This window comes from Suricata suricatta, unplaced genomic scaffold, assembly GCF_006229205.1.
Source record: "Suricata suricatta isolate VVHF042 unplaced genomic scaffold, meerkat_22Aug2017_6uvM2_HiC HiC_scaffold_21, whole genome shotgun sequence".
In the NCBI taxonomy this organism is placed as follows: domain Eukaryota; kingdom Metazoa; phylum Chordata; class Mammalia; order Carnivora; family Herpestidae; genus Suricata; species Suricata suricatta.
Window position 1 is genome coordinate 295,705 of NW_021865992.1, and position 18,464 is coordinate 314,168.

Sequence of the window (18,464 nt, forward strand, 5' to 3'; positions counted from 1 at the left end):
CTTTAAGTTCCTTTCAGCTCTAAAATTCTATGATTCTAAAAATTCCTCAGCAAGTTACTTGGCAGAGAGAGGCCTGGAATCCACATCACCCGCCTTCCTGCTTCCCAGTCTGTTAGACCACCCCATCCCTGCCCTTTGAGTTTAATGACTACAAACCCCATGTGTACCTGGGAGAGGGGTCCACGCTCAGAAGCATTAAATGACATAATATGTCAAGAAAGTGTCACTGCCTGGTTAGGACCCTAATAGGGAACTTTACCCTGTTCTCCTGCTATAGCCCCAGTATCTCCTAGCCAGAGGCTCCCAAATCACAGGGAATTACATGCCAGGTATTTGAGACCTTACCCAGGCCTGGGATGATGGAGAAGCCAGTCCCAGGAACAGAACAGCACTGTGAGGTTGCAGCCTAAGTGCCCTTATTTGAGGCGTGCCTTAACACCCAGGAGATGAGAGAGCAATTGGGTCTGCTCATTCCTGCTTTTCTAGAGACCTTACCAACTCTGTCAGACACACTGGTTTCATTCAACAAAGGCTTATTAGGCACCTACTGTATGCCAGGCACTACTCTATGTATCAGGGAGTAAACAAATAAAAATCCCTGACCATAGGCTGCAGGAGAAGCAGCCAATGTCAGATGATGGCAATTGCCATGGAGAAAAATAAAACGGGGTGCGGCGGGGGGGGGGGGGGGGGGGTAGATAATGCTGACAGTGGGTAGTACAGGGAAGGGGATCCATTTTTAAAAGGCTGGCCTGTGAGGGCTTGATTGAGGAGGAATGTCTGAGGGGATGTGGAGGAGGCGAGGGAGGGAGCACCCGGTTCAGGTACCAGGGAGTGTGGAACAGGGGATGAAGAGCAAGAGATGGCTTAGGAAAGGTAAGCTGGTAAAAATTATATTGTGTTTTGTAGGCCAACCCAAGGTCTGGGCATGAAATGGGGAGCACAGGAGCAACAAAAGCTGACTTACAGTTTTGCAGCACCATGCTCACTGCTGTGATGAAAATGGTCTGTCAGGAGACCAGGGAGGAAGCAGGAAGGTCAGTTAAGAGACCGACGGGAGCTTAGAGCAGGGCCAGTGTGTGCAGATGATGGGACTCAGGTTCTGGGTATATTTAAGGCAAAGCCAACAGGATCTATTGATTAAATGGATGTGAGGCTGAGGCAAAGGGGAGGAGTCAGGGAACACCAGAGTTTTGGGGGCCTGGGTGATGGAAGGATGAAATCACCATGAGATGAGCTGGGAAGACTTTGGGAAGAGCGGGGGTGGGGGGTGCGGGTTCATTTTGACTCGGCCATGTTGAACTGAGAAGCCTTTCAGACGTCAAATGTGTTGAGTACTAGCAAAATATGCAAGGCTGGCTTTGAAGAGGATGGGCTGAAATGATAAATGTGTGAGAGTCTGGCGTATATAGTAATACATAATGTACATAAGTAATGTAATATGTGTAGTGATACATACGTATTATCATACAGGATTTCCATGTATGACCACACAGAATTTGTATGATATAGGTTTATTGTCTCCTCCCACCCCTAAACTGTAAGCTCCATGTGGCCAAAAACTATGTCTGTTCACAGCCAGCAAGGTGCCTGGCACTCAGTAAATATTTACTGAGCAAATGGAGAAGTTGCTCAATTACTCCCTCCAGAATAGCCCGAGCAGCCCACACAATGAGAAGCAGACTGTCTTACAACCACAGCACCAAGCCCAACCTGCTCCAAACAGGGCTCTGGGTCTGTCCACACCGGGCTGGAGATTCCAGAACGTAAGTGGATACGCCTGGCACATCAGAGAGTCAGATATTTGAGTTTCAGCCCTGCCACATTCTCACAGGGTAGAGCTGGGCAAGAGACTTGCCTGTTCTACCACTTCTATTTCTCCTTGGGGTGGCTGGGAGGGGCTACCTTACCCACTTTAGGGACAGAGATATTGATCTACCCTGGGTATATATATGTGGTGATGGGAGCCTCCCACATGAGTAAATTCTCAAGTGTTCTCTGAAGCATGCAAGGCCACCCAGCACCTGAAGGGGGAACACAGACTTTTGGGGGATGCATTATGAGTAACAGTTAAAAAATAAATAGCTAATGCAAGATGACCAGACCAATGGGCATCATGTCTCTGCTTTACCTAACAGGTGACTAGGAAGACAGAACTAAGGCCAAAGGATGACACAGCATGACCTAAGATTTCAACTCCATAACTTTGCAGTTTTGAACAGGTGCCTTTATGAAGATGTTGAAACAGCTCTAATGATCTTGTACAACCTTGTTCCTTTATGAGATATTGAAAGTGTGACCCGAGAAAGGTTGGATGACTTGCCCAGGGTCACCCAGCTATAGGCCAAGGACTAGAACTTAGGTTCTAGCTCTCTGTTGATGATTTCTCCCCATTACACCAGTGGCAAAGGAAAGGTAAGAGTCACCAAGAGAGCTGGGGAGTTTCAGGCATTAGCGTTACAACATCAAACTATGTCTCTGTCAAAGGGTAAGCTGCAGATGTTACAGGAATGCCAGGTGCACGCTGTGAAGTTAAGAAGAATTCCTTCCCTCATACCAAACTTGTCATCCTACAGAGTTCCCCTTGACTTTGGACTTTATGAATAGCTTTACTCATAGAAGGACCTACAGAACTGGAAAAAAAAAATGATACACTAGTGGGTAAAAAAAATGCAGATAGATACTTGAGTAAAATGTTTACATAAAAAATGTAGATGATAGGATACAGTCGAGTTAACATTCTAAAATCAACAAATATCGAGTGATTCCTCTGTACAAGTCATTGTGCTGGTGTTCAGTGTGTGTGTATGCGTGTGTGTATATATATGGCTACATGAGTGAGTGTGAGAGACAGACACACAAAAATAAGGCAGACCTCAGGTCTTCAAGGCTTGCAATGTAGTTTCTGATATAAAACTATAAATGTCAAATAAATGACTAATAATATGGAGTAGGTAATTGGTAAGTGGCATAATGTGCCTACGGGAGTTCTCAGAAGGGGGGGTTGGAATTGTTAAGCAAGGTGCTTCTAGAAAGATAGCGGATTTGAGGCAAACCTTGAAAGAAAGGTTCTCAAAAAGGGGGAAATGGCAATGAGCAGACACGTGGCTTTAATGTCAGAGAAGAGAAAGAAATCACACCTTAGGGGCACCTGCGTGGCTCAGTGGGTTGAGCGTCTGACTTTGGCTCAGGTCATAATCTCACCGTTCATGGGTTTGAGCCCTGCATCGGGCTCTGTGCTCACAGGTAGCTCAGAGCCTGGAGCCTGGTCTTCGGATTCTGTGTCATCCTCTCTCTGACCTTCCCCTGCTCACGCTGTCTCTCTCTCTCAAAAATATATAAAAACATTTAAAAAATTAAAAAAAAGAAATCACACCTTAAAAGAAAGGAATAGACCAAACTGAACAGCCTTGAAAGTTCAAGTTCTTACAGAAGTGGAAGGATGCAAAAAGATTCCTAAACAGGGGCGCCTGGCTGGTTCCATCAGTAGAGCATACAACTCTTGATCTTGGGCTTGTGAGTTTGAGCCCCATGCTGGATGCAGAATTTATTTTAAAAAGTAGTTTCTGTTAAAAAAAAAAGATTTCTAAACATAGAATTATAGGGTCCGGAACATATTACTTTAACAAACATCTCCTGGGAGGGACCACAGTGTGCAGGCATGGGATGAATGACAGAAGATGAGCTTGCCTTTGGTGGGGAACTAACTTCAGCCTGGGAGGTGGGTGAACTTCAGATGAGAAGAGAGTGAAGCAGAGTGAAAGGGGCAGGTTTGTACGACTTGCCAAGGAAGAACCAGCAGGTCCCAGTGGATGACTGTGACTAGGAGGCAGAGAAGGTCAGCAGAGAGATATCTCCAAAGTATGAAGCTAGGCAGCTGCAAGAATGGAAGAGTAAAGGGAAGCTTGCTGAAGGGAGAGACAGAGAACTTGGTTTTGGAAGTGCTGAATCTAAGGATAATGACATCAGTGTGTCTGTTCAATGGGCATTTACAGATATGAGTCTGGAGTTTGACAGCAAAGGTTGAAGATACAGTGTAGGGGTCTTCCCAGTAGAAAGAGTTGTGGGACTGAGTACAATTTCTCTGGGAGGGAATATGAGAGAAAAAACAGAACTCCAAACTGACCATGGTATACTGACACCTAGGAGGTGATGTGATGGTGAGCAGGAGTGATCAAAGAAAAAAACCATGATAGTCTAATGCCAAGAAGGGAAGGGGGTAGTTTCAAGTATGAGAGGGTTGTCACCAGTGAAAAATGCTACAAAATCAATTATGTGCACTGAGCACATAAATAATAAATATTCGCTGAATAAGTGAAAGAGAGAGAGAAAGAAAGAAAGAAAGAAAGAAAGCAAGCAAGCAAGCCAGCAAACCAGCCAGCGGTTGGGGTTAAGAATCAATTTTTCTCAATCAGAGCGGACAGGGCTGCCAACAGGATTTCAATGTTACATTTTACCCCGACGCCCCCATCCCCCTAAAAACATGTTTCTTCTTCCACAAGTCATCCTGTCCACCACACAGACATCCTTTCCTGCTTCCCCCACGTTTCCCCTCATCTTCCTTCCCAGTTTCCACAGCCCAAGCAACACACCTTCCGTGTCAAAGGAGACAGGAAATTCCAACTAAAGTTTCCACTTCATTAACGACTATGCCTGTGGCTCCTCTTACAAAAAGGGTATGTGGCAACTGGATGGAACAGGCGACTGCTTTCTAGCCCCAGCTGCACTACTAACTAGCTGTGAGACTTTGGATGAATTGTTCAACCTCTCTGGATCTCGGCTTCTACAAAGACAGGAGGAGGTAAGTCTATCTGGACTCCAGACAAGTTTTGAAGGTCCCTTTCAACTCTCCAGTATACGATTTTTATCATTCTCAGAAGGTCCTTGCAACACTCTCAGAGAAGGAAGTGAGTACAAGACCCGGGGAAAAGAACGCCAGACCTCTTCCCAGGGCTAAGCGCCAGGATAGGAGGAGTGTACCAAGAGAGAAGGCGCTGCCCGGCCCTCGCGGATCACCAGGGAGCAGATCCCATCCCCAAGGCTGGGAAAGATCCCAACAAACCCGAGCGCGATTCTCACTCCACACCCCACCTTTTCTAGACTCCCAGGCAGCCGGGAGGCTCGAAAAAGCCCTGCGGGAAAAATAAAGATTTCTTTCCCAGAGTCCTGCGCTGCTTTTGCTAGTTGGATTCCGGCAGACACGATCTGCAGCCCGATAATGACACAGACAGTCTTTGGAAGAGCGACAGTTTTCACTCGCTCCGAGTTCTGGGTACGACTGGCCGCCCGCGCCGTGCCCCGACGGGCCAGCCTCAGACCCCGACCCGGCTGCCAAGCCAGCGGCGCCCCCGTCCCGGGTCCCCCTCCCCTCTGCCGGCCCCGCTGCGGTCTGCAAACATTTCCTGCCCCCGCCCCCACCCTCACTCAAAGCTTCCCAGTTGGAGCGAGTTGGGCTCGCAGCCGGGTCAGCGCTCGCAGTTGCCCCAACTCGGGTCCCCCGGCCACCAGGGCTACGGAGGGGGCCCCCGTCTGGCTACGGAGCAGCCACCGTGGAAACCCAGGCGCCAGGAACAGTGGGAGGTCGCTTGGGAAGCCCAGGACTCGGGCGAGGAGGGGGACAACTGGCGAAACGCCGTGGCCCGGCTCCTTTCCTCGTCGTTACCTGCTCGCTTGCGGGGGTGTCCCGGGGCGGTCGGCCTCTCCCGGCGCTGTCTCCCCACGCAGTTGCCCATGCTGACTCTTCAGCCGGGCCCCATGCACCGGAGGCGGCGGACTTGTCTGCTGCTCCGCGATCCTGCCCGGACGGCGGCGTCCGGGTCAACGGCTCTTGTCTCCCGGCATCGGGCGCTCCCCGATCTCCCCCCGGGGGCGCGCTCTGCCCGGACGCCGGCTTCGCCACAAACTTTGCGGGCGAGGGGAGAGAGGGAGGTGGCCGATTCCCTAGCACAGTCCCAGGTGGCCGGGCCAGGGGGGCCCGCGACGGTGCCCGGCCAGAGACCAGCTCCGCTGGAGGGGCGGAGAGAGGGGGCGGGCACCGCCGCAGCTACTGCCTGCTCGCTTGGGGCTCCCAGTTGGGGCCAGCCCCCCGGAGCCTGTCAGTCACCTGCCTAACCCCGCCCTAGCCCGGCCCCGCTCCCTGCTGCCTGCTCGCGGTGCCCGCGCCTCCGCCACCGCCCGCCCCAGGTGTGCATGTGACCGACGGCACCGCCCCCTTGGACAGGGCTTGATTTTCTCATTGGCTTTTCCCAGGGTGTGTACCGCCCCTCGGCCCCACCCAGCCAGGTGCCAGCCCCGCCGCCCGTCTCCCGGGGAGCCAGGCCGGGAATTATTCGCCCTCAACGGCCCCCCGCTGCGTGCCCAGCGGCCGTCTTCCCTCCCCGTGCCACCGCCCCGACTCCAAGCCCCGCCCCTCGGGAAGGGACCGTCCCATCCCTCCCTGGAACTGCCTGGCCAGGAGCCGGCAGACACGTGATCCAGGGAGCGCCCCGCCTCTTCAACCTTCCAAAGGCTATTGGCTTAGGAGGCGCGTGCGCTCAGAGGCCCGTCCCGTGCCACCACCCACTTCCCCTCCCACGGTTTCTGGTTCGCGTCATGGCCGCCGCCGCCGCTCTGGAGGCGGTGGCGCCTACGGGCGCCCTGTGGGGCCTCGTGCAAGACTTCGTCATGGGTCAGCAGGAGGGCCCCGCTGACCAAGTGGCTGCAGGTACGGCAGACGGCGCCGCGCGGCTTCCGCCTGGGGCCGACAGGAGGGAGCGGCCTCAGCACAGGCGCAGGGCGAGAAGGAAGTGAGGGACAGCGGTGACTTTCAGAGATTGGTCTGGGGCTGGTTGTAAGCACCGCGGGTTTAAGAGCCGTAACGAGTTGAGAGTCGCTTGCATCTTCCTTAAAGCGCTTTTACGCCCCTTATCTTAGTAATCACCCGGTGCGCCAGCTGGGGTTAGAGTCATTACCGATTCACAGATGAGGGAACTGAAGCCCAGAGAGGACAAGAGACTGGTACATCAGGCGGGTGGGGCAGCTGGGACTCAGACCTAGGTCTTCCAGTTCAGAATCTGGTGCTCCCGCCACCGAAGCGCGTTGTTTTCGCGGAGGTTGATGTGAGAAGCAGCATCTTCCGCGGCACCAGCACTAGTCGCGTGGCATGTTGGGACTGGCGGCGCGGCGAGATATCTGACTGGCTGTAATTGGAGAGAGGAGGGGAGAAGTCAGTCTGGGGGGAGTTTGAGATGTTCCGCGTATCCTCCTTAAGACTTTTCCTCCGTGTCTTGGGAAAGTTCGTGATTAATTTGCTTCATGACTTTTTTATGTGGTGTGTGTTTTTTCTCTTTCCCCCAGATCTCCAGTTTCCTGCTTTTGAGCAGTTCAGGGACCTCTTAGTTCTCACGATATATCTAAGATTTGCATAAAACAATTCCAGATTTCCTTGGGAGTCAGAGACTTCACTCTTTGAGAAAAAGGAAAAAAAAAAAAAAGCTCTAAACCTAAAAAGTTGTTGAGTGTTAGGAGGCCTTCAGACCTGTTTAAGTAATAGAATACAAAATCATCTGAACACAGATGAGTTTTGTCTTATTTTTAGAAATTTGCATGCTTGGGGGAAAGTAAAAGATAACATTTCTCTTGAACGTGGAACGTAGTAACTTTTAGGGTATGTGAGAAATGAATGAAGTAAATTGTGAGAGAGTATATTGCTTTGTTCTTAGCAGTTACACTTTCATTCAGCCATCCCATCGTTCTTGAACACATACTATTCTCCAAACATGGTACAAAGCAATAGGTATATAAATACAGATTAGACTGGTTCTGTCCGCACCAGGAACTTATACTGTGGTAGGAGAGACAACCACGCAAACAGATAGTATGCCACATCATAACATAAGGGTTATGTGCAAGCCAGCAAGGAAGGATCAGGGAGGGGGCGCGTGGGTGGCTCAGTCGGTTAAGCCTCCGGCTTAGGCTCAGGTCATGATCTCATGGTTCGTGGGGTCGAGCCCCGAGTAGGGCTCTGTGCTGACAGCTCAGAGTCTGGAGCCTGCTTGGGATTCTGTGTCTCCCTCTCTCTCTCTGCCTCTCCCCTGCTCATGATTTGTCTCTCTCTGTCTCTCAAAAAAAAAAAAAAATTAAATTAAAAAAAAAAGGAAGGATCAGGCAGCAAATGCCTAATGCTATCATTCCACCAAATTGAATTTCTTACAGCTTTACAGAGTAGAGTGTGTTATCAGTGCTTACCGTTAAGTTCAATGTGCTATCAATGCCATTTTCCCCAGTGTTTTGTTATGAAAAATTTCAAACAGCAGAGAATTTCATAACAGACACACCCACACACACACACCACCTACATTACCATTAACATTTTAATATTACTTGCTTTGTCAGGTATCTTTCCATCCATTTAAATTGCAGATATCCTTCTAAATACTTCCTCCTAAATACTTTGGTAGGCATATTATTAACTAGAGTTTGTTTACAGTTCATTTTGGTGTATAATTCATATCCAGTGAACTGTACAATCTTTAAGCATTTAACATTCACTGATTTTGAAAAATGCATACACCTACCCCCTACTGTTACATTGTGTCATTTGTAACTATTTTACATTTATACAGTATGAATACAATAATTTTGGTTTTTTCAGGTTCAGAACACACTTGAGAATACAGTATGAATAAGGCCTGCCAAGTTTTTATAAATACTTTTGTAAAATTTATGTAAATAGATTTCATTTTAGAGTGCCCAAGCGAGAGAGAGGGATAGAGGGAGAAAGAGAGTCTTAAGCAGGCTCCACACTTGGTGTGGGGCCTGACACCGGGCTTGATGCCCCTACCCTGGGATCATGACCTGAGCTGAAATCAAGAGTTGGATGCTCAACCGATTGAGCCACCCAGATGCCCCTAAAATTTGTATTTTTTATGCCTGAAAAAAATGGCCTAAACTATATATAGTTTAAATGTAACTCAGCTCTACTAAGACTGTAACACTAGCCCTGTTGTAATTCAGCCCTACCGACTAGGAAAGGAGTTTGGTAGTTACCGATAAGGTTAAAAAGGTTTGGTGGGTTTGGATTATGCATAACCTTGGATTCCAGGCAGAAGATTTGAATGACCTTTTGTAGGTAATAGAACTCATTGTAGATCCTTGAGCAAGGGAGTCATATAATGAAAGCGAATTTGGGAAGGATTAAATTGGTATTCTCAATCTGAGGTCATGGCCCTAGTTAATGTTGTTGAAGGCTGGCAGGGTTTTAAAGCATTCCCAGAATTAGATGTGCTTTCTTATCCAGCCTGAGCCTATAGTTTTTGTTAGCACTAAAGAGACCAGCTTTCTGTTCAGCCACTCATAGCAGCAGCCTGTTCTACAAATTATAAATGCAGAAGGGAACACCCTGGCAACACAAAGGCAGCTTCCACCAATTTTGTTTTGCACCTTTGCAAAATTCTTGATGAAAGCAGGTGTTCAAAGTTCCTGATGAAAGAAGGTGCCAGATGTAAAGGTGCAAATGATGGCAGAGAAGTAAACTGGTAGGCTAAGGGTTAAAGACTTCTTATGCTACCATTCAAAGGTTGCACTCCCAGGCCCAGTCCTTACTTTTACCACTCCCCTCCTGTATCTTTGGTGCCTGGCAGCCACCTGGATTTGCTATTCACTGAATGCTTTTCTTCCCAGTTCCTTTCACTAGCTCCAACTGATCAGTTAGACATTGGATTCAAGGTCAGGCTTGAATGCTCACTTGTCTGCCCCCACAAGTGTTTCCTGATTACTCCAGCCAGACATCATCTCACACTTCAAAATCTTTGTAGTATTTCTTTCTTCGCCACTCATTTATTAGCACTTACTAGCAGACTTGTGTAGAAGCTGTTTCTGTGTATATTTCCACATCCTATCTTCCAATGCCTACCACCCAAGTGTCCTAGAGACTAGCGTAAGTAAGTGTGCCTTAAAAAACTATGTCAGTAAATGGAATGAGAGATATTGAAGGAAGAATCTGTGGAATTTGAGGCCTAACTAGTTACAGTTGAAGGAGAGGGAAGAGTCTGATGACTCCAAGCTTTTGAGCCTGAGGATGAACAAAAGAGAAGTTCTTTGTCCAAAAATGGAGGTTGGAAAAAAAGCTGATTTTGAAGAGTGTGATGGATATAAATTCAGTGATTTGGATTTTCTTTCTTTTCAGTCTTGTTTGTATTGTGTTTTCCCACTTTGGTGGGAGATCACTATTCCTAAAACCAAAAGATTGTTAAACAACAGTAAAAACAGTTCTGAGAAATGTCTGTGGCATCCTCAGCAGAAAAGTCATTTTGAGACTTGATTGGAACAGAGTCCTGATTGGGATTTTTCTCTCTGTTGCTCCTTTACATCATTCCCTCTTCCTCCATTGGTTGCTCCTCCAGATTCTCAAGAGGCTGCAACTCCATCAGACAGAGGTCTGATTGTACATTCTGTCAGTCTTATATAAATACTCCTTTGATGACTGCACAGTGTTCCATATGAACTGGTGCCCTGGTGAGGGAAGTGTGGGTAGTTTGGAGGTGCTAGTAGATCCATTTTTAGAGAGTAAATCTTGGACACATTGGAAGAACTTAGGCCTACTTTTATGTAGAGAAAAGAACTTACACTTGTTTTTCCTTAATGCCAGTGAGACTACCTTTAGGAAAATTAGCACCTTATTAGCTTCTTTTATCCCAGGAGTCCAAGTGCATGATTAACAAGACTTCCAGACTCAGGTAATTTTCATTTGGGAAAACTTACAATGTTAAGAGATTGAATCACTTAAATGGTTAGTGATGGATGGTTCATAAACCCAGGAATTTTACTCCTTTCTTATACTCAGTCTCTGTTTAGATCACGATGGCAGCACTGAGCTTGTTAAACTGTGATTGTTTGAAAGGTCTTTCTGCCCCAACAGACTGAGGACTCCTTAAAAGCTCCCTGTCTATATTTGTCTCCAGCCATAACTCCAGTACCTGATTTGTAATAGGTGCTTAATAAATGTTGAAGGAATAAATTAAAACAAACACACATGACAATTTTGTTAAAGAATTATGGAGAAACATGAAAAGGAGTAATTTGAGCTGGATCTTGAAGAGTTGAATGTTGACAAGATCAGGAAGAAGGCATGTCAAACCAAGGGAATACTTACAGGATTAAGGGTATGGAAGAGCTTGATAGGTTGGGACATGTGACTGAATGATAGGAGTCATGATTAAAGGTGAGGCTAGAGGGGATTTGGGGGCTAAAACGTGGAGGACATCAAACCACGGAGTCCGGTCTTAGGCAGTAAGGAACAAAAGAGATTGGTGGGCAGGGAAGTAATTGTGCATTTTAGGGAGGTAATTCTAGATAGAGTGTGGGTGGATTAAATGTCTTTTTTTAAGGGACACCTGGCTGGCTCAGTTGGTTAAGCGTCCCACTCCGGTTTTAGCTCAGGTCATGATCTCTGGGTTCATGTGATCAATCCCTTGTCTGGCTCTGCGCTGACAGCCTGAGACCTGCTTGGGATTCTCTATCTCTCTGTGCTCCCCCGTCCCCTGCTAGCGCTCTCTCAAAATAAATAAGCATTTTTGTTTTGTTTTTTTTTTTTAAAAAAAGGCTTTTTATTTATTTTTAAAGTTTATACATTCTGGGAGAGAGAGAGCAAGAGCAAGCGAGCGCGCGAGCAAGTGGTGAGGGGCAGAGAGAGAGAGAAAGAGAGAGAGAGTGAGAGTGTCCCAAGCAGGCTCCAAGCTGCCAGCACAGAGCCCAATGTGAAGCTTGAACCCATGAACTTAACCAACGAATGACACTTAACCAGCTGAGCCACTCAGTCCTTTAAAAAAGGACTTTTTAAAAAATTGAGGTAAAATCCATCATGTTAACCATTTTAAGTGTACAGTTAATTGGTACATTTAAGTGTACAGTTAATTTTAGTACATTCACAGTGTTCTGCAATCATTGCCACTATCTAAAAATTCTAGAACATTTTCAGCACACCAAAAAGTGTAGGGCTGTTTTGAAGGCTGTCTCTCTGTAGTCTATATGGTTAAAGGGATAAAAAGGAAGAGTCCTATTTAAAAGACATTTCTGAGTTCGACTCAACTAGAATAAAATTTAAGATTTAGTTATGTTTGTGAAAACACCCTCAATATACTTTTAGTTTTTTACCACCATACTTCACCATTTTCCTTATTCTTAATTATTATGTGTAATAGCTATAAAGCTTATTATATAAGTAACATCTCTTCATTTTTCTAATTTTGTATTAGTTTTATACTTCATGTTTCTTTTATGTTTGTGCTGCATTAATTCAAGGTAAGATTCGTGTGAAAAGTATGAAGACCAAAGGGTTCTGCCAGGAGAGTTCACCCATAACTGGGATTCAGGGAATCACATGCAAATGGATGTCTGTTTATAATTGTGAAACAGCCAGTTTCATGATACTATATACATACTCATGATGAAGAAGTATTTTTTATTTATCAAATTTGAGGCAACCTATAGGAGAGGGAATTGACTGGTAAGGGGCATGAGGCAGTTTTGTCCAGTGATGGAAATATTCCACATCTTGATTGGGGTGTTGGTTACTCAAGGTATATACTTTTGCTTAAACTCATCAAATTATACTGTTAATATCTGTATGTTTTGCTGTATATAAATTAGACCCCTTTTTAAAATGAAAAAATTAGAGGCAGCTGAGTGGGGCTTATGAGGCAGGTCTTTGTCTTATACAGTGCTTGAAGTATTTCCAACATTAGACCATAGCTCAGCATCCTCAGGGGACTTGAATTTGTTGCTGAAGAGGAACGGTGGTTCAGTGGTGTTCTTTGCTAGGACCAGGAGTCAGTCTTCCAGAGCTTTCTGTGTACAAATGCTGCCTCTCTTGCCACCACTGAAATTAGTGTTTAGATGGGTTTTCAGCAGTTACCTGGTCTTTGGCCAAGAGGTTCCAAAAAGGTACCCTTTTCCACCTTCCCAGGTTGTGCAATACTCTTTATAGTATCTCTTTTCACTTCAGTGGTGCCACTAAAGGAAGTAGGTGCAGAGCCCACTGTCAGTTCTTTGGTCTGTCCTGTTAGTCTGGCTGCTGTCCCTTCCCCCACCCTACAGCCTGGACATTTTTTCACTTGGCTCTTTCTCAGGAACAGGGGCAGCAGCTGGGTCTTCCACATCCTGGCACGAGTAGGGCTAAGAGTGCCCAATGTCTAAATTGGTGCTGGTCACGAGCTATGAATCCTGACTAGAGCGCTCCTTTTCTCAGTCATTTTGGGCTTCTTACTCTAGGACCAGAGTGAACCTTTATCTAGTTCTGCTCACCCCTGTTGCTCACCACAAATTTAAGCAGAACTGGAAGTTTGGGAGTTTACTCAAGCCTCTTTTTCACTCTACCTAAAGTCTGGTGTTGGTGAATGCTAACCTAGTAGGTCTAACATTTAAAGGTAGGTTGGTTGGAGACCAGAACAGGCTGCTGGAAGTAATTCCCTGATTGAGCTAGAACTCCTCTATGGTAATCAAAGCCTTAGGAAGATTGCTAACCTTTTACTCTTTGTTTCTTCCTTGAGAATGTATCCTAAGATGCTACTGGTAGGTCAGTGTGAATTACTGTCCTGCTGTTAGAAATGTATTTTTAAGATAAGTAATATATTCACGTGGTACAACATTTAAAAGATACAAAAGGATACATGAAGAAAAGTCTCCTTCCATCTCAAGGTAAAATGTAGACAGTGACCAGTGAATCTACTGTGTTACTAGTATATGATGTGTCCTCACTAAAGGGAGGAGGGATCTGATCTAAGTGATTTGGTACAACAGTATTTTGTCTGGAAACTAAAGACAAAATTGTACAGGGGTGCCTGGGTGGCTCAGTCTGTTAAGTAACTGACTCTTGGTTTCGGCTCAGGTCCTGGACTTATGGTTTAAGGGTTCAAGCCCTGTGTCAGGCTCCAGGCTGACGGTGTGAAGCCTGCTTGGGATTCTCTTCCCTTCTGCTGACGCTATTGCTCTCTCTCTCTCTCTCAAAATAAATAAATAAATAAACATTTAAATAAAGACAAAACTGTACATAAACAAACTTGGCTTATAAATCTGTTTCTCACAGAGGTTGACAATTCAGAAGGTAATTTATATCTATACTAGGGTTGAAAAAATAATAAATGGTAGATAATGGGAATCAGATTTCTCACTGTCAGAGAAACAAATTACAAACAATAAGAGAGGCTAGAATGGACCCTGTGGTCCATTCTAGAACTGGATTAGAACTGGAGAATTTAATATGATCTTATATTTAGGTTTTCTTTTTTAAGTTTATTTATTTATTTTGAGAGAGATTGAGATCGCACAAGCGGGGGTTGGGGGGCGGGTATAGAATCCCAAGCAGGCTCCACATCATCAGTGCAGAGCCTGATGCGGGGCTCGAACTCATGAACCATGAAATCATGACCTGAGCCGAAACCAAGAGTCGAAGGTTTAACCGACTAAGCCACCCCAATGCCCCATGTTTAGTTTAATACATACAGATAGAAAAATAATGAAAGATATATATGAACATATATATGGGTTAATACATATATGTGTGTTTCCCAGTTCTCTCTGCTAAGGGGGGGCCTAGGAGCAGTGGCACCCCAAAGCAACAAGCATAGCTACACCCAGATCTTGGTTTGTAATACCATTCTCCAGTAAAAAAGAATCAGGGTTTCTTGGAGAAAAGGCTGATTCTATGGCTGGGACAGAGAAATTACAGGATGAGCCTATAGTATTTTGTAGTACGAATAAAGTAGGAAAGTACTTAAAAAGCAAAACGATGGGGTGTGTGGCTGGCTCAGTTGGTAGGGGATATGACTTTTTTTTTTTAATGTTTATTTTTGAGAGATGGGGGGAGACAGAGAATCTGAAGCAGGTTCTGTGCTATCAGAACAGAGCCTGATGTGGGGCTCCAACTCACAAACCATGAGGTCATGACCTGAACTGAAGTCAGACTCTTAACCAACTGAGCTACCCAGGTGCCTGCAAGAGCATGTGACTTTTGATCTTGAAGGTTGTGAGTTCAAGCCCCACACTAGGTATAAAGATGACTTTAAAAAAAAAAAAAGGGCATATATTGGCTTACTCAGTAAAGCATGAAACTGATTTGATTTTGGGTTTGTGAGTTCAAGCCATACATTGGGTGTAGAGATGACTTAAAATCTTAAGAGATGCCTGCATGGCTCGGTCGGCTAAGCATCTGACTCTTGGTGTCGGCTGACAGTGCAGAGCCTGCCTGGAATTCTCTCCTGTTCTCTCTGCCCCTCCCCTGCTTGTGCTCTCGCTCTCTCTCTGTCTCTCAGAAATAAACATTAAATAAACAAACAAATAAGAAATATTAAAAAAAAATAATGAACTGGCTGTGTTCTAATAAAACTTTATACAAATAAATAAATGGGGCACCTGGGTGACCCAGTTGGTTAAGTATCCCACTCTTGATCTCCACTTAGGTCATGATCTCACAATTTGGTAAGATTGGCCCTGCATCAGGCTGTATGCTGACAGTGCGGAGCTTGGGATTCTCTCCTTCCCTCTCTGCCCCTCCCCTGCTCATGCCTCCCTCCTCAAAATAAGTAAATAAACTTTAAAAAATAAATGGATGGATGGATGGATGGACAGGAGCCAACCTAAAAAAGCTCCCTGTAGCTAAAGATGGAACAACTTGAACAGCAAAATAACCTAGTATTGGATTGTAACCCAAAGTGTAAAATAAATGTACATGAGTCTATGCTGCTATAAAATAAATGGCAAATGGGGGGAGAAGAAATTAATCTTCCTTACTGAATAATTCTACATAATGTAGTTAGGTCGATAGATCCTCCTTTCTAGGAAGTGGAGCTTAATCTCTGCCTCCCCCTTGAATCTAAGCACGACTAAGTGATTCCCTTCTAAAGAAATTAGTATAAGAAAGGAAAAATAGCACCTCTATAGTGCACAGATCTGGCCGACACTAGCTTAACCAAGTAATCACCAATAATAGGGACGCCTGAGTGACTCAGTCAATTGAGCATCTGACTGCGGCTCAGGTCATGATCTCATGGTTTGACTTCAAGCTCCGCGTCAGGCTCTGTGCTGACAGCTCAAAGCCTGGGGCCTGCTTTGGATTCTGTGTCTCCCTTTGTCTCTGTGCCTTCCCCACTCGCTCACTATCTGTCTCTCTCAAAAATAGATAAACATTAAAAAAATAAAGTAAAATAATTTTTACCAATGATAGATAAGCCATATTAATATCTTGTGCCCCAGGTATGATTGATATGATATGATATGATATGATATGATATGATATGATGAGGATACTTCACCTCTGTGCTGTTCTCAAAACCCATGACCCCAGTCTAAACAATAGGAAACCATCAAACAAACCCAAACTGAGGGACATTCTATAAAGTACTTATTTAGGATATCAGGGTCCTTAAGGACAAGAAAGACTGAGAAACTTTGTCAGACTAGAGGAGACCAAGGATTCATGATGGCTAATTGCAATGCAATATCCTTAATTGGATCCTGGAACAGAAAAATGACATGAGTGGAAAAATTGGTAAAATCTAAATACAGTCTAGAGTTTAATAGTAATACATTAATGCTAATCTCTAACTCTAAAATTATTTCAAGGGGCACCAGGGAGGCTCAATCAGTTAAGCGCGGCTTCTGCTCAGGTCATGATCTCACAGTTCATGGGTTCATGCCCCGCGTCGGGCTCTGTGCTGGCAGCTAGCTCAGAGCCTGGAGCCTGCTTCAGATTCTGTGTCTCCCTCTTTCTCTGACCCTCCCATGCTCGCACTGTCTCTGTCTCTCAAAAATAAATAAAAACCATAAAAAAAATGTTAAATAAAATAATTTCAAAATAAAACATCTATTTTTTTTAAGTCTACCTCTCAACCTCCTCCTATTCAGTGCCCTTCCCTGTAAACAACCAATATTATTAGTTCCTTTTTATCTCCTAGAGAAATAAATAAATGCAAATAGAAACAACCTTCCTTCCCCTTAAAAATACTGCTGTGCACTTAGTATTATATATACTATTTTCACACACTGTCTTGCTTTTAGATCACATACACACATTATGTATGTATTCAGTCTTTTCTACAATTTTGTCTAAGTGGTTAACAGAATTCCATTGTACAGATGTACTGTAACTGTTTTCTTATTGATGGCCATTTGTTGTTTTAGTCATTTGCTATTATAAATAACTCTATAATGAGTAATCTTGTACATGCACTATTTTGTACTTTATAAGCATATAAGATAAATTTTGAGAAAATTCCCTGGATTAAAGGATATGTACACTTGTAATTTTTATTAAACATATTGTCAAATTGACTTCTATAAAGGGATTGTACCAAGTTATACTCCATTTATAATGTATTAGAATGCTTATTTCAGCATACCGTCACCAAACATAGGTGTGTTACAAAGTTGTTATTTTTTTATCTTTGCCAATCTAGTATGTTAAAAACAAAACTTTTCTATAGCTTAACTTGCATTTGTATTGTGAATATGGGTGGATATCTTCTGTAGAATGCCTGTTCATTTTTTTGATTTTGCCCATTTTTAAAATAAAATTGTTTTTAATGTTCATTTGTTTTTGAGAGAGGGAGGGACAGAGCCAGAGTGGGGGAAGGTCAGAGAGAGAGGAAGACGGAATCTGAAGCAGGCTCCAGGCTCTGAGCTGTCAGCACAGAGCCTGACGAGGGGTTCAAACTCAAGAACTATGAGATCATGACCTCATAGTCGGACACTTAACCAACGGAGCTACCCAGGTGTCCTAAGGTTTTGCCCATTTTTAAATTGGTTGATCCTTTTCTCATTGATTTGTAGGAGTTTTATATGTTGGTTAAAAAAAGCCCTATGTTTTAAGAATTGCACATCTGTATTTCCAGTTTATCTTTTGATGTTTTTTTTGTTTTTGCCCTGCAGAAAATAATTTTTTAATGTAGCTGATTTTAATCAATCTATTTTTTTTTTGGTTTATTTATGTATTTTGAGAGAGGAAGAGAGCACAAGCATGGGAGGGGCAGAGATGGGGGAGAGAGGGAGAATCCTGAGCGAGCTCCACACTTATCACCACAGTGCCTGATGCAGAACTTGAGCTCACAACCTGTAAGATTATGACCCGAACTGAAATCAAGAGGCAGGCACTTAACCGCTTAACCGACTGAGCTACCCAGCTGCCCCTAACCAATCTTTTTTTTTTTTAAGGACTTCTGAATTTTAGTTTATACTTAGGAATTTTCTCAAGTCTTTTTCTTTAATCCATTTGAAAACTTTACTTTGATTAAAGATTCAAAGTCAGGATGGTTTTTTCCAAATATTTCCCCAATCATTCCATCGCTGTTTATTGAATAGTTTGGTTTTCACATTAATTAAAATTTTAAGAATTATCATCTCATACACATTTGTATTTCTTTCTGAACTTTTTACTCTATTTCTGTACCATTGATTTTTTTTGTTTAAAAATATGAACTCATACTATGCTGATT

The 18,464-nt window shown here is 44.4% G+C and overlaps 2 protein-coding genes across 5 annotated transcripts in view; one reads left to right on the top strand and one right to left on the bottom strand.

Annotated features, from left to right (window-relative positions):
• Nucleotides 1-6,329, bottom strand: part of LOC115284789 (ubiquitin domain-containing protein 1) — a 53,814-nt gene extending 47,485 nt beyond the window's left edge. For 2 of the 3 annotated variants that reach the window (XM_029931261.1, XM_029931260.1), the window contains exon 1: nt 5,663-6,326. In XM_029931261.1, coding sequence (XP_029787121.1) covers nt 5,663-5,732 — 70 coding nt within the window. In that variant the 5' untranslated portion in view covers nt 5,733-6,326. Of the gene's footprint in view, nt 1-5,662 lie in introns of all 3 variants that reach the window. The other variant, XM_029931259.1, reaches the window with a different exon arrangement.
• Nucleotides 6,330-6,551: 222 nt separating this feature from the next.
• The window catches only part of LOC115284803 (MMS19 nucleotide excision repair protein homolog), a 33,392-nt gene continuing 21,479 nt past the window's right edge, over nt 6,552-18,464 (top strand). For both annotated transcript variants that reach the window (XM_029931284.1, XM_029931285.1), the window contains exon 1: nt 6,552-6,703. In XM_029931284.1, coding sequence (XP_029787144.1) covers nt 6,592-6,703 — 112 coding nt within the window. In that variant the 5' untranslated portion in view covers nt 6,552-6,591. The remainder of the gene's footprint in view (nt 6,704-18,464) is intronic.